At 38.7% G+C, this 16,834-nt stretch overlaps 1 protein-coding gene across 1 annotated transcript in view; it reads left to right on the top strand.

The window, feature by feature from the left end:
* The window catches only part of INO80C (INO80 complex subunit C), a 19,045-nt gene extending 2,612 nt beyond the window's left edge, over nt 1–16,433 (top strand). Inside the window, 4 exon segments of the mRNA XM_009996503.1 lie at nt 7,274–7,384; nt 10,535–10,646; nt 12,358–12,425; nt 16,302–16,433. Of these exon segments, the coding sequence (XP_009994805.1) occupies nt 7,274–7,384; nt 10,535–10,646; nt 12,358–12,425; nt 16,302–16,433 (423 nt within the window).
* Nucleotides 16,434–16,834: the final 401 nt, after the last annotated feature.

Genomic DNA, 16,834 nt, shown 5'->3' with positions numbered 1-16,834 from the left:
TGCTGAATCTAAGAACCAGTAAATGCAACCAGATGGAGAAGACATGTTTATACATGTTACTGAACAAGCCTTTCCAGCAAAACTTTCTATCATGGGAGTCGAGAGAGTTAATATTTTTCAAGAGAGTGCTATTTCATCACTCTTACCTTGTTACTGAGTCTTCAGCAAGTTTGCTTTCAGAAATACACTATGCTAATAACGTTGGTGATGATAAATTTTTTAACTATCATTTTCACTTGAGCGCAAGCAGATCTAAATCTGACACCTTCCTCTGAATTGTTCCCAGCAATGTAAAGAGCCTTTTTGCCTGCCAGCGTGTACATGTTCTAGTTTTAATGGCTCCTGTCATGTCATCACGCAAAGTTAAATGAACTAAATATTCAGAATGTGCAGGAGCCTGTACCAGGCTTGTTACACAGTAAGAACTAATATATTAATCAAGCAGCTTAATCTATGTTCCAGTATGAACAGTATTAGCTAGGACTCTCTTAAATAGCTGACATTCATAGTCTACTCCAAATTTTAAAAGTCTGCTTGTGTCATTGCTGCTGTCATCTAGTGACATTCATGCTCTGTTTTCACATGCCATTCTCACTCACTGTGATTGGCTGCTAGTGAAAATACAGCTATTATCCATCTATTTTACAAATTAGCATTTTGTTCCCTGGCTTCATGTCACAGCTTCATCAGGGTGTCACACTTAAACACAGCTAAAAGCAGATTAAGTGCTACAAGTTGGATGTTGCTGCTTAAAAGTAACCTACGACAGGAATAATTAGCCATATACCCTTACTGAGGCCGAGTTAAAACAATTGTGTCAACAAAATTAAGAATGTCATTGTAGTATTATTGTGATTGTGAAAATCACTGCCAAAAGTAAGTACCAATAATTAAAACAATTAATTAAACTTCACACACAAAGGTTGGAGACAAGTGGGTTCCTCAGCAAGCCAAAACTGGGTGTGTGGGGCAAAGTTATCACCAAGTGTGAAGGCTTGATTTAGAACCATACCCCTCTTATTTATTTTTCAATTATGACATAAAACCCCCCAGTCATCACTGTAAGACAAAGTTAGAATATCATAAATACTTAACACAGAAGGAAAACCAAGCTAAAAAACTATATATATAAACAGCTTCATCTGCAATTGCTGTACTCAATATAGTGTTTAATGAATTATTGGCAGAAAGAAAAAAAAAACAATAAATATATATTTACAGGTGTGGTTTTTTTTGCTCCCTTCAGCTAGAAACCCCCATTCCAGTTCTTACAGAATGTATTTATGCATTTAAGTTTTGCATTCCCAACACTCTGTTCAGTTTACCTTCTGTTTTTAAATTCTATTTTACCATATAAAACTGTAAAAATGACTACTGGTGATCATAGTGTACCTTCAGTGATGGTCAAATCCCTTTTTTTCTTCCTAAGCCATGACATGCATGGTATGCAGTGATAGGATCCTAGAAATCCACAAATTTACATCTTTGACTTTTATGTTTCATGGTTTTTTATATTTTGATGTTTTGTGGTGTTTTGTTGTTGTTTTTTACTTTGTAAAATCCTGTTATTCTAAAATAATGAAAAAATATTACAGAATTTAATATAAAAGTAAATAGATAAGAAATGATACTTCAGCACATATAATATTTCAGCATATATCAATTATTCTGTTATGCAGTTTTAATCCTTGCTGGGGTGGGGAGCGGTAAAATGATTCAGACAAGCACTTTCATAACAAAGTAATTCCACCTGGTATTTAGTCCCATCACAGACACCCATCCCAAACCTCACAATGCCGATTACACCTATTAATAGCCAAAACAAAGCATTCAGCTTTCAGGTCTACAAGTTTTGCTTGTCATCTCTTTAAATAAAACCAGACAGATGGAGCAATCTTTGGAAATCATGAAAACCAATACATCTGTGGTAGGGAATTTGGAATAGAATATATTGAAAAAAGTAATAGATCTACCAAAAAATATAAGAGTGAAAGTAGCATGTGAATAGGAAGCCTCCCAGTGTGTTTTCTCCCAGTACAGACAGCATTTACTGTAGGGTCCAAACTAGGCTCATTCCTGGGGTTTGGCTTTATTCAAAAGGAACCACTGTGAAGGTATCAAAGCTTAGTTCAGGTCTCTTCCCCAGACTTGGCTGCTCTGACAACAAATCTCTTAGAACTCCCAAGTGTTTGCTGCAGGTCGTCGCTCTTGCTCAAATTTTTGCTGTCTCCTGACCACATGAAGTCCTCAGCCAGCTTCCACACTCAGTGACTGGCACGGAGTCCTAGAGAGTAACAGGAAGGACTGTGTCCCGCCCTGCTGAGATGCACTGAATACTCAGTAGATGGTCTTACAAAAAGAAATGTGAAGAAGTGGCACCCCCCATTATTGCTTCAGACTATCCCAGGAAGGATAGAGTCTGCCAACCTGTCACACTGGGATTGCAGTTAAATTCAGTTAAAGCACATAAATGTCATTTTATAGAGGGAATAATATTGCATGAGTGGTCCTATAAGAAGCCTTTGACCTGCTGTCTACAGCTCTTAAAACTCGCAATTCCAGTCAAGGTTGCTCTGTGCTTGGCTCAGGAGGCTACTGGGAGGAGGAGGGCAGAGGGAGGTAACATGAGAAGAGGTGGCAGCATGGACTTCTGTGGAGGTTAACAGCCAGAGGAGGATGATGGGAAAGGATGAATATAGTTACTGATGACTTAGCTGCAGTCTTTACTGCAGTGTTTTTATTGTTATTTGAGGTAAAACTAGCAAAAGCATGTTCAGTTCTACTGAAATCACACCTTCGCTTGCCAGTGCAGATATACCCTGTCAGTGGAAAGCCACTCCAAGGTCTTTGTTGTTATAATCTTCAACAGCCTATGGAGAAAAACACACACTGCTTAGTGACTGTTGTAGCACAAATTCCCTGTAGCCCTAGCTACATGTTTAAAAGACACAATTCAGTTATCAAGTGCACATGAAAAGCTGCTTCCCTGTCTCTCTCCTTTGTCACAGTTTGACTCAGGTCCGACAACAATGCTCTCGATCCCCCCCTCCCCCCAACCCAGGTAGGGAAGGAGAGAGAGAAAAAGAGAGAGACTTGGCTGGATTGAAAACTAAACTACACAGTTTTAATTAAAACACTAATGAATCATACAAGAAAATATATACAATTATGTACAGATATGTTCAGGAATGGGCAAAAGCCTCTCGCCTCCCCCCACCCCAGCAACTCCCACAGCACTTCCCTGAACTGGGAAGAGTCCCGAGGAATCCCGGAGCTGCTGCTGGAGAAAGCAGAGAGTTATGGGGGTCAGGAGATCTCGAGCCTAAGGGTCGACGGTGATGGATGAACAGAGTCCTCCCCAGACGCCAGCCATGGACGGAAGAGAAGGGAAGAAGAAGAAGGAAGGAAGGAAGTTGTCTTCTGTGATCTCTGACCTTCCTCTGAGCTTACGTAGATATATGGAATGGAATATCTTTGGCCAATTTTGCTGTCCATCTAACTCAGCCTCCTACGGGGGGGTCACAGATCTCCCCATAGTGTCTGAGCCGGTAGAGTGCAGGTGCAGCCTTGAAGCCTCAGTAGTTAGAAAAACATTCCACTGTCTTATCAGCCTAGCAGAACACACTGTTGCTAGCTACAAGAAAGCTTACTGAAGGAAAAAAAAAACAGTAAAAAGAAAAATTGGCTTCATCCTGGCTCAAACCAGGACACTCCTTGAAGTGTATATTGAGTTCCCGGTATGTTAACTTTACAAGACCCATTAAAAAGAAGCTTTAAAGAAGCTATTGAGAGTTTCAGCCCACAGTTATACTTTTCTTTCTAGCACTCTGCAAAGCATTTGGGATTATCCTAGAGTGCTGGGGGTGAGGGAGTTAGCTAAGAGACTGGCTGGGTAGAGAAAATGTGCTGGGGACTGGTTGTGAATTGGGCAGGAAGGGGAAGTAACCCCACATGTGACTGAGGGTTACTGCACACATTGAGCAGTTCATGTTCCCTGGTGACAGGCGCTTCCTCAGTGCACTCACGCCACTGCCATTGCTTCATTGGGCTGCAGAAGGGACTGGAAGTCACTCCTGTTTGTTTGCCTCGACATACGACAGTGAAGAATGAACTATCTTCCAAACTAAACAACCAAGCAAACAAGCACACTCGGGAGAGATTTGTTCAACTAACGTTAAATGTTAAAGCTTATCTTTACTGTACAGTAATTGTTCACTGAGGAATCTTTCAGGCTGTAAATAATGTTTTGTATTAGCACTGTATTACTCACTTTCAGGAAACATGGTTTTTGCAGTACAAAGGTAGATCCATATTAGTTAAAATTAATTTGGCATCTACCCCCACCTTTAAAAAAAAACTTAAAAAAAACAACCCTGAAACATTAAATAGTTTTTCCTGTGCACATTTGTAGATTGTTGAGATGCTGTCAATTTGTTCAGCTGAGACTTCTGCAGGCTGCACGGAAAGATCATTTGCTGGAGTTCACTCCTTTGTGCAATATTCTGGAAGCAATGCTTCTACTCAACTCCTTAATGTTTTTTTCAGAAATGAAAGCACATTAGTTGAGATCTCTCTTCCACAGTGCTACTGCTACTGCTAAAAATCAGAATTTACATACAAGCAATGCTAAGTGAGAGGAACTGGCCTGCATCTACAGACACACGTTTATTTTAGTTCCCAGCATTTAACTGGGATTATTGTAGTCCTGTTTTCTTCCTAGTGTGTCACAGGGCTCTGAAATCATGGTATCAACTGCATACCACTATGATATGCAAGCTGCTTTACAGTGCTGCACACTAGCCTGCACAATTTGTATTGGAGGGGAAACCACGGCTCTCAAATTGTCCATGACAGGTCCAGGATCTCCTGCTGGCCTTACGTCTCAGTGAGACTGGAGGATGGCTTCAGTGTCTACATGGCCCAGCAAAGCAGCAGCTGCTGCTCTGGATCCTGCTGCCTCTGTCACTCTGCAAGGGATACTAGCACAAACAAAATTAACATCTGGCCTGTAATGTGAGTTATCCCAACTCTTAGCAGCACTAATACCTGAAGTCCCTTAGGGGTTGGTCTGGAAAAGAAATGACATATAGAATTTACATTCAGGAGTTGTCCTGCAAGGAACACTTCCTTACTTTCCTTCCCAATGCACCAGCAAGATTAGCACTGAATCCACACAGAAAAACCCACTGAAGTCAGTGGGTGTAATGTCTAAATGTACCTGGCTGCAGAAATTAAAGACTGTATGTGTAAGGAAGCTTCTTCCTCTTTACTGATAAACCATTTTTATTTGTTCTGTCTCAAAATACTAGATACTGTTTCTAGATTTTGCGGAAATGCTACTCAAAATCAGTTTCATAAGCTATAGAATACTTAGGAGAAGCTCACTGAAGTGGTAAAAATGATAAAGTAATTAATAAAAACTGTAGGGTTGGATTTAAAACAGACCAGATGGTACCAAATAAAAGGTAAGAACACTTTTAACTGAGTGCTGATTCTTCCACTTACAGAATTCACATGGATTATGACCAGAGATACTTTATTAATCAGAGATACTTTATTAATAAAAAATAATCTTATATCTGAAGCCTTGTCTTTCTCAAAATTGACTTTACTGTTTGCAGCTGAAATACAAAGTGCTGGAACCATGCATGTACAAGAATGTAGTTTGAAACCTAGCAACTAATTTTATAAAGCCACTTTACTCAGGATTGCTGAAGATACTATTTTCTCTGCTCACTGTCACATCATGCACATGTTTCTAAACACCCATCTGCATTTCTTCTGTTCCTGTGACAGTCACTGCCTTCTAATGTTGCCCTCAGAATGGGAAGAATCAAGTTTAAGCTACAAACTTTAGAGTTGCTTCCACTGATGTTATTATCGCAATATCCTCTGTACTGTTACCTTACAGAGGACCGACTTGTTTTGAAAATAGAGAATATCTATTAGTATATTTTATTTTAGTAAGATACTAGAAACATGAATATTTACTTGAATGCTTCTTTATACCATACTTTGAATATTTAAGACCTCTTTACTATGTTCAAAACAGGCACTTTTGAATAACTGATGTATTTCCTCAAAGAAGACTTCGACTTGCCTAGTTCCTAATCCTGTAACTGCTCACACGTGTAGTTAAAAATACAAACACTTCCCTTATAATCACATGGAGAGGGATATCCTGAATCAAGGCATTTGCTATAAAGTCTCGGTTTCTAGAGGTACTCCCATAATTCATTAATAACAATGATCCTTTTTTCTCATACATATAAGAGTATTGTAGTAACACAGAAGGTTTTGCAGTGCAGGCTTCCACAGTAACATTTTTTGTTCTAAGTATTATCTGCCTGAAGGTAAAGACGCATGTTAACCACTTGTTCAGTAAATATTGATTTAGCTTTTAGCCAAGATTTTTGTTCTTCAAGAAAAAATAATCAAGGTATGAAATCCTATTGATTGAACTCAATGGCGAAGTCCTCATGGGATTCTGTATATATGAGGATTTCATGAGGAACACTTATGTATGTAACATGGGCTATTTCTGGCAGTGTGGAGGCTTACAAGGTGCTCACAAAATTTAAAAAAAAAACCAACAAGATAGACTCAGCCCTGCAGAACTATCAGAAATTGTTTATACTGCCACGTAACTTTTTTAGCTTTCTAGTCACACACACACCTTCTCCAAGTACTCATCCTGCTAAATAAATAAACCATAAAGAAAAGCCTAGAAAACACCAACTAGTAGCAGTGTAGACTTTGTGAGGCTTGTATATAAAAATAATATATATAGTAATTATATTTTTTTCCCCTCAATCCTCACTCAGGATTGATTAAAGCCACATAAGGGGAATAAACTGATTGATCCATTATTCTTTAGAACCTTGACAAAAAAAACTTTTAGTGAATTTTATATATTCCTGTTAATGCTTTAATATGGAACATTCTGAAAAAAATCCTACATACATTTCTGCTGTTTCTGGTTTCATATGTTGTCTTGAACTTTATTATAGAGATGGTGTCCATTAGTACTGAAATAAACCCAGTGCTGTTCTTACACAGTAGGCTTTGTCCAATCTATTCCCCTCCTCCCCTTTATGTATCATTTGCAAAAAGCTTGACAAAAATTGTTTCATGCTCCCCCAGTCCAATCTGTAAAGATTTTAGAGATAGAAAAGCTAAAAAGGCAACAGGTAGGTAAGAGAGCAGAGAGCTCAATCTCCAGTTAAAGTTTCCCAGAGTAATAACAAGCAGTAAGACTGTATTTTTTCCTTAGGGTGCAGGTGGGGACGCCATGAATGAAAACAAATTTCTGAACACAGACTCCAGCACAGGATCAGTGGAAACAACCGCCAAGCCATTACCATTTAAAGATCCAAACTTCATCGTAAGTATACTATTTTAACAATTTGACATTCTAAACTCTTCAAATAAAACATTAACTAGGATTGTTTAACCATATTGCTAATGCAAATACTAAGAAAGTCAGCTTAACAGCCAAATAAGAAGTCAGCAATTCATAAGGAATTCACCTGTAGTCCATGCTGCACTATGGTCCAAAGTGCATTCTCTATTATAGCATGAAATTGGCATTGGTCCAGAGGCAGAACTATTATATTAAATTCTGGAACAGAGTCAGAAAACCTGCCAGATGAAGGTAAGTGCAGAAGTTTTATGGTGTGGTATCTCACCAAGTACCATGGCTAGAGAGAAATAATTTATACTGTTGTGAGTGTAAGAATCTCATCTCCCAGTTTCTAGTCAAGGCAGGCTGCAAAACAATTAAACCAGAAATAAGCCAGAGTCATTAGAAAGTGGCATTTTGCTCCTCTCCTGGACCCTGAAAGTCTCAACAGACCTGTGGTGTCTGTTCTTCCAGTAATTGCTAGATTTAGAAGCAAATGCTCTGTGTTCCCCAGAAGCCTGGCCTGCTGGCATTCAGAAGTCATGCAAACTCTGACAGCTGACGAAATGCAGGCTGCTAAACTGCTTGGAGGTTTAAACTGGGGGAGAAGGTGAAGGAAGACTACAGCTAGTAATGCTGTCACTGCTGGGTTTGTTTTTACTATTTTTTATTTTGCTGTGCCAGAGCCAACTCACTGGCATACTGTACAACTGCTTTCTAGACAAGCAGACTTCTCAGACTGCTGGTCCTAAGCCAATAATTAGAAGGATTTTATCCCATATTTCATTCTGTATGATTAAGATACAATATCCCACAGCATAAAACCTGAGTAATCAGGCATCACACAGCTCACTAACACAGGTTTGGCAGGGGATATATGACTTGCAAGTTGCTCTATGTCTGCTTTGCAGACAACCGCTGTCACTAGGAGCATTCAAATGACTGCATATTTTGCTCACTGTAATCCTCCAGTGAGCACCAGTGTCTTTGAGAAATGAAGCTTATCGGAGAAGCTCCATTTGTACCTAGAGTCATTCCGTGTAGTTTTCATATAGGACTTCGCCACGAGGCCTTGTGCTGATCCTTCAGTTCTTAGAGGGATTTCATTTCCAAAGAGGCAATACAAGTGTCTATGCTTGAAATAGGAATGAATGTACAGGGCCTTTGGCAACTGCTGCAGAAATAATAAGCATTTATAATAAAAACATGGAATTGTTTTGCCCTATACAGTAACTAATTTGAGAAGAAATGTATTGAGTTTTAACAAGCTCTTTGTTGGTATGAACTAGTAGTAACAATCTGGATTACATTTTGTACTTTTCCAGCCTAATTTGCCTTGAAAAGAATAAAATCATGTCACACTCTGATAAATATGCCCAAATTTGAACCATTAACTCGCTGCAGAGGATAGACTTAAAAGCAGAGAGGAAGGAAGTTACTACCTTTTCCTAAACTTCCTGAATGGAGTTTGTATCCCTTGGGAATGGGGAAGGGGAAAAAGACCTTTTGACAGTTTTGTAGAGCAATTAATACCTCCACCTGTCCTAGCCTGAGCTTTCCCTGAACTTCACTACTACAGGGGTAGTAGCTTGGTTTGTTTGTGCTTGGCAGTCATTGCCTTTTTATTGTAGGTATAGGAAGTGATATTCAGCCCCATTTCCAGGTGGCATAACTTCACAGAAACCCAGTAGTTGCTTTTGAGAAGCCAGATAACTGCAAAAAATCATAATTATGCAATGATTTGGAGGAAAAAACATGTAATTAATTGGAATTACTAATGTGGTAGTACATCTATTTTCATTTCATATTCCAGTAGTCTCTATTTTACAGCATCACAGAATCACAGAATGTTAGGAGTTGGAAGAGACCTCTGGAGATCATCGAGTCCAACCCCCCTGCCAGAGCTGGACCACCACAGAATCTAGGGCAGATCACTCAGAAACACATCCAGACAGGTCTTGAAAGTCTCCAGAGAAGGAGACTCCACAACCTCCCTGGGCAGCCTCTTCCTCAGCTCCATAACCCTTACAGTAAAGGAGTTCTTCCTCATGTTGAGGTGGAACTTCCCGTGCTCGACTTTGCATCCATTGCTCCTTACAATCATCTCTAGATGTGCTTTGTATATTGGATATCCGTTGACAAAACCTGATATATCATCAGCTCATGAACATCTTTTCTGAATATATCGTACTTCTGCAGAAAAAAGCTTTCTCTTGGAATCCTTCCTTCTATCATTCTCGGCAATTTACCAGGCTAATTTATAAACAAATCACAGCAGAAGTGTGTTTGCAGTACTTTGCTGAGTTTTGATGAGACAGATATGACAGGTAGTAATTATTAACAAAGATAAAAACAACCCCCCAGTTGTAAGAACATTTTCTTTCTTGAAGTAAAGCTGTAAATCTGTGTTCTTTGATCATTTGGAAGTAGTACAGTATGTTGTGCAGCTTCTGTCTCTGGAGGGACATAAATAAATTACTCTGTAGCAATCACATTTGATAACTGAAACTACCATTATAGTACCTGTGGCAAGCCTTCCATTAGTGTACCTTTCAAAATGCAAAATTGTCTTGGCAGTCAACATTCTATTTATTGCTCCTTTTCTACTGTCTTCTATCCTTTGAAAGAAAAATAGAATTTCTGGGAAATTTCTTTTAGTATTTATTACGTTTTGCAAGATCAGTTGTGTTTTCTACAGTCAGGGATAATTTACAAGAGCTGCACCTGTAATATACCATAAAAAGGAGAGAGAAATTTCAGCCATGTAATCACAATTTTAGACACAACTTCATAGTAATAAGTTCTAATACGATGGGAAATACATACAGAATCCTGTAATCTCAGGCTAAACCTAACCACATTGATTTTCCATTTCCATGTAAAAAGCAGATTTTCATTTCCTTCAGTTAATCCTAAACATAGTAGCTTTGACATAGTCCAAAAAGCTTTGTTTTTCTTGCAGTCAAGATTAAAGTGTACACTGTATTAGCGTGCTGATGAAATAAGTGAGGTTATAAAAAAAAGTTCATAACAAGATGAGACATAGCAGAAAGACTATGAAATGGAAGTATCACTCTCAGAAATAGTATTCTTTCTTTATTTTTTCTCTAACCACTGTATTTTTAATTCTAGCACTCTGGCATTGGGGGAGCAGCAGCTGGCAAGAAGAACAGAACTTGGAAGAACCTAAAACAAATTCTTGCTTCTGAAAGGGCATTGCCATGGCAACTGAATGATCCTAGCTGTAAGCTGCTTAGACGCTTTGCATGTATTTATAAAAAATAAAATCCACACAAATAACTTTCTTTAAAACAAACCTAATTTATTTCATCAGTGCATGCAGTATGCTGCTTGAAGAGGGTCCAGTAGTATGTTTGTGACTAGTCCAATCACAGTCACCAGCCATAAATGGAAAGGAAGGAGAAGGAAATAATTTGCAATATTTTGACAAAGTTCAAATACATTTGGGGAGAGAGTTTGAAAAAGGAAATGTGTATCCAAACCAGGTCAGAAACTCCTTATTCCCGATAGGTGTTTGTCACCTTTTCACTGCTGAGGAGTGTCCTCCTCTGCATGCAGCCCAAATGGCTTCTGATGGGTGGCTGCTGCTTGATTAGCTACCTTTGAACTATTTTGAAATAGATTCTGCTAAGCCACAGACCTACAGTAGCTTAGACCTCAGCCCAAGCTTCCTATCCAGCTCCTTATCCTAGATTACTGGGAGATTAAAATCATACCTCCCTTATTTAGTTCAGCACAACTGAAACTACTCTATTAGCAGTCCTGATTACAGCTAGCTGATGTACATCTGCAGGAGCAGAGTAACAGCAGTGGTTTTAATCTAGATATACTTCAAGCCTACTTGTAAAGTAGGATACCACTGAATGTAGCTAGAGACAGAATGGGATCCTCAGATTTTACTTAAGCAAGTGGAGGCATCTCAGAATTGAGCATATGCTTATACTTTTTGTCAGACTTGGTGCTTTGTCCAAAAATAGCTTGCCAGTTTTTTTAAGTGTTTTAGACACAACTGTTAGAGAAAAATGCAAACTATTGTGTGTTCCTGGATATTGTAACTGACAATCTGCTGATGTTGCTATTTCTATTGTGTTGTGTTTGCAACAGAAGATTTACAGGCTCTTTTCAAGAAGGTGGGAAAAGAAACTCAATTACTCATTTAAAACCAGCTGTCTGTGGCATTAGTGTCTTTTGAATTATGAGATGATGAGTTAGAAATTTGATATGCATGGAGCATTTGAATTGATCATAGAATCTGAATGAGGTGCAAGGGAGATCAGGAAGGAGGAAAGAGGTAAGCTAGGTACAACATATTTTTGTAAATGTCCAAAATTGAGAATTTAACTACTGAAACATACTGACTATCTCAAAATGTTTAAGAATGGGAGTTGCTATCTAAAGAGCACCAAAGAACAGCAATTTCTATCATTTAATTTACACATTCAGAACATTTTGTAGGTCATTCACTGGGCTTAAAGTGGTACGTGCTTAAAGATGTAACTGATTTAAAAGATTATTTTGCTTTTCTGGATTATAGTATTTCAGAGCTGCAATCTTGAGCAATGCTTCATGGTTTTAACATGCAGCACACGTATGATAATGGCTGTTCTTTGCAAATAACTGACTGCTAGGAAATTTATTAAGACTTGGAAAAAATCAACACATCCAAAGTAGCTCTCTTGCATTTTTCTTTTTTGGGCAGCACTTCTGCTTACTGAACTTGTATTTAGAGAGGTGAGCAAAATCAGGCTGTTGTTTAAAGTGCTAACAGGCTAAATGCTTTCAGTGGTCATTCTTCATATTTCTTTCTCTTAGTTAGTAGAGACCTCAGAAAGTAAAGGCAGCAATTTAAAGAAGTACTGTTACTTATTTACATTTTGAGTTTACATTTTAAAATGTATGTAGCACAATTAATTTATTCCTTTGTTTCTCTCTAGATTTCAATATTGATGCTCCTCCCTCCTTTAAACCTGCCAAGAAATATTCAGACATTTCAGGACTTCCAGTAAGAATTTTACTTTTCTCTTTGAAATTGTCATCTCACTTTCCATAATGAAATAAAGCCAGTGCATGCTTTTGTAAAATACATACTTTCTGAGATTCCTATTCAGCCTTGAGCTTAACAGTCCAGGGATTTTAGGACCAAACCCCAAACACTGTTGCTACATCACAAAATCCTCAGGTTGTTGTTAAATATGAGGACAGATTAAATACCTTGTTCTGCCAGATGGCTCCTATCACACTGTTTTCCCAGCTCTAGAGTCTGCATTGGTCCCCATAATTTCTAATTCTTGATATTGTTACAGTGAAAGCTGGTGGCCCACAATCTCCATGGCTCCTAACTTTGCCAAGCTTTAACCACGCAGACTGAAACTTTCCATGTGGAGTGTTTGCCTGAGGCTGATTTAGTTCATTGTTTCTTTTAGAGAAAGTTTCAGAAAGATTCCCCAGTTTAATCTGTTTCCCCAGTTTAATCTGTTTCTCATCCATAGGGCTCTAGCCCAACTCATAGGGTTGGTATCACCTCACAGAGATGCCTGTCAATATACATATTTTTTAAGTTGATGTAGGTAACACAGCACCTTGCATTCTATACACTGAATGACGTGAAAGTCCCTCCTGGGAAAAAAAAAGTGGGTGAGCACTTAATTAAGGACTGCCTTAGAGTAGTTGCACAGTGCTGGGGGTTAAAGAATAGCTCTAGTGCCAACTGTAATCCTGCACATCCTGGCATTTGTGTTCTTGATTTGGCAGCATATGTTTTCCATTACATTTTTATTTTTAAAATGACATATTTAAATAAGGCACCTAGGAGATGGTATGTTTCCAGCCTGTGCCTTTGGACATGATTTGGAAATGGAGTGGGTTGCTCAGATTGAGGCTGGTAACCCTTGGTGTCATGAAGGAAGGGGAAAGCAACATCTCCCTTGCAGATGATCTGGCAGATGGCAAATGGAAGAGACTGCTCACAAACCCAGGGAAAAGAATTCCCTCCAGACAGGCAAACTTGCAGTCTTGTACTCATGAGAGTGTCATTTTGATACCATAGCAACTTGTTTTCAGACAATGAGCAAGGGTCAGTTGACTAAGGAACTTTGCAGAAGTACCCCTATTTTATATAAAGATGCAGTGGATGGAGGAAGAGGGAGTAGGTGGACATGTGAAATAATCATGAGTAGATTTCACCAAAATAGCAAAAATGCCATAATGGGTTGTTCATCTGTTTTCCATCCTCTTCCTTTAAAGTTGCTTTCCAAATATTTGTAGCATTTGCATCAGGTGCTATTAGCATTGTAGCAACATCTCTGACCAGTAAGAGACTTACGTGGGGCAGAAGGCATAAGGGAATAAGTCTGTTTCACTGCCCCATCTCCAAGGAACCAAATAATCCTCTCCAACACTGGCCTTGGTTGCATATGCAGTTGTTGCACCTATAGCGAGGTGATGATGCAGGTTATAGATGTGAATGGAGGCCCTACCAGCTAAGGATTAGTTTAGCCATAGGAAACAGGAGTCTCTCAGTCCCTCAGCTCCTCTTTTCCATCAGTGATTTATGTACTGTAACTGTTCTAGCTCAATATAAGTACTCTTCTTTCTATATGAATCCATTTCCTTTTTGTTTTGTCTTTCCACTTTTTCTCTTCTTCTTAATTTTCCATCCTCTAATTGTACTGTGAGTCAAGTTTCCTATTTTAGGAGGCCTGCAAGGTTTCTCCAGACTATGATAAAAATACCATGTTTAAAAAAACTTTTTAATTAAGATAACTGAGACAGCACGTCCTTTAAATTGGTAAGACAGAAATGTTTCATAAGAAGCACTAAATATATTTTCAATATAATTTCCTAATAGGAAGATATGTGGGTAATAGATATTTTAGAAATATAAGGAAAATGTCCCTATATTTCTGTGTAAGATCTGAAAGTATTTGCATAAGAGTATATTTTCTATGGGAATGCTGGATTCCCCATGGGAGAAAAAAAAAAATTGTACTGATCCTCTTCTAGTTTTGTGTGTAACACAAATGGATTTAAATCTACTAATGGCCTAAGCAGAGCAACCAATTTATATTTGTAAGGCAGCCTAGAATGCAAAAGCTTTTCTCTACTATATTGACACAGCAAAATTAAACTATGATTTCCAAAGTTGCAAGATGATTATTTAGGTATTTTTATATGCTAAAAAAGTAATTTATTGTAAAGCAGATTAAAAAAAAACACCTGAACCTTCAAATGTTTGTATTTTTCTTCCTTTTCTGAAAACACATCAGCCATGTTACTATAGAGACAAACTGAGATAACTCATTTATTGTATCTGAGGGGCGTCTGTGGCCTGTGACTTAGTTTCTAAACACGACAGAGTTTTTTCTTTGCAAAATCACCTCACTTCACTTTTCTAATGTTTTAATTCTTTCTGAGGTAGCAGTGAAGTTTATTTGCAGACTGAAGTCATGCCATAAATGACTAGTTACAATAGATTTCTGTGTGCAAACAGCACAGCCTGATGCGGCGGATCCAAATGCTGAAGAACTGCCAGAATATTTTTAACCTAGATTCATGTGTAACACAGATTGCAGATCTTGCTTGTCTAGTTAGTTACCGAATCATGCACATGTGAAAAGTAGTCTGCTAGGTTCTGTTTTTCCTATGTGAGGCCAGGCTTAAAGTGTGAAATAAAAATAAATTCATACCTGCTATAATCATGAAGTTACCACCAGGGATAAATTTACTCCTAACGTCCTAACTTTGCCATTTGTTTGAAAATGAATTGATGATTTGACTGTTAGGTGACTACATGTAATTAACCTTGTAGCATTTCTTTGTAAAGAAACAAAGTACAAATATGTTCTGCTAAGTCTTATCAGGCCAGATGATTAACTGGATTGTTACAATGGTCAACAGATCCTTTCCAAGATAAAATGGTAGAGGGCTCTGCACTTCAACAGTGTGGATAGAGGAAGTGCTCTAGCTCTTCCTGGCCTTTTCTTTTTCAGTAGCAATGTCTTAAGGGATCTCAACTGCCTGTGCCTTGCAGCCTGCCACCACCACCTGTTAAAGGTACAGAAGACGTTTTAAGAGCCTTGGCAGGCACATAGTAATCCAAAACTGCATGGGCCGTGACCATCCTGGAGGCTGAAGGTGGAGAGGTGATACCCTGAAGCCTGCCTTCTTCTCGCCCAGCCTCCTGTGCTGCCCCCCAGGCTCATCAGAGCTCAAGGTTTCTGTAACAGGGAAGGGCAGAGGATGGGAGGAATCTGGCATCGCTCCCAGGCACCCAGAGTGCAAAAATAGCAGAGGATACAAGCGTAGCACAGGGTTTGCTGGCCGGGCTGCTATCCTGAAAGCAGGCGTCTGCAGCAAAGCACAATGCTGAGTTAAAATTTCTTATCAGTTCAGTCACAGCACTATAAGCTGAGGCTCCCTTGCTTTAGCAGCCACTTTAAAGTAAATTAAAAGCCAAGTTGTATGCAGGAAGAGAAAATCAGTCCAAAGCTATCAGAGCACCCATAATTCAGTCTCTTTGTGGGTAATTTATTGGCAGCAGCCGGACTCTTTGGAGAGCTGCCTTCAGAGAGACTGCACAAGGCACAGCGTTGCTAGGGTGAGTTTAGAGAGTTGTGGAATTTTTTTTACACTTCGTTTTGTGTGAAACTGTCTCAGCCCTATGTTATGTTTAATGCATTTCTAATGTGATTTTTAGGGGTTTGCTAACTTGTCATTAGTTCTGACACAAGGAGAAAGAAAAAACTTTTGGTCCCATGGTAGGACAGCAGTGCTGTTACTGGGAAAAGAAACTGTTATGTTGTCTTGTAATTAGACACTTTTTAGTATTCTGTTTCAATATTTTATTTTAATATTGCCTCTGCCATTGTTTCTTTTTCAGGCAAATTACACAGATCCCCAGAGCAAGCTGAGATTTAGTACTATTGAAGAATTTGCCTATATTAGGATGCTCCCTTCAGATGTGGTCACAGGATACCTGGCTTTAAGGAAAGCAACAAGTATTGTTTCTTGAGGAGACTAAATACTGTTGTCTATTGGTTGTGAACAGTGCTAATTTTGAGGATCATGATGAAAACGGACTGTGGGACTGAGGTTCCTTAAAGCTATTCATGGATATTTACATCTGGAAGTAGTTGATGATGCTACATGGATTTGAAGAACATATGGATTTTATTTCAATAAATGCTGATATTTGTTAGTTTGCCAATTTGTAAGCAATTTATTTTGGTGAACAGAATAACTTAGACCTTAAGGATACGGAACTGCACCATAACGTTTAAATTAGATTAATTTCTGTAGGGACAGGATTTCAACCCCACTCTATATATTTTATGTACTGCTCTGGCTCAGAAGAGAGTAATTTGAATTAAGGAAAAGATGCCAAGATATCCCAGTTTCTAAACCTGCTTTGCA

The sequence above is a fragment of the Chaetura pelagica genome, unplaced genomic scaffold, assembly GCF_000747805.2.
Source record: "Chaetura pelagica isolate M959 unplaced genomic scaffold, ChaPel_1.0 scaffold82, whole genome shotgun sequence".
Lineage (NCBI taxonomy): Eukaryota > Metazoa > Chordata > Aves > Apodiformes > Apodidae > Chaetura > Chaetura pelagica.
The sequence above is the reverse complement of the archived record's forward strand: the minus strand, read 5'-3'. Positions and strand labels throughout refer to the sequence as shown.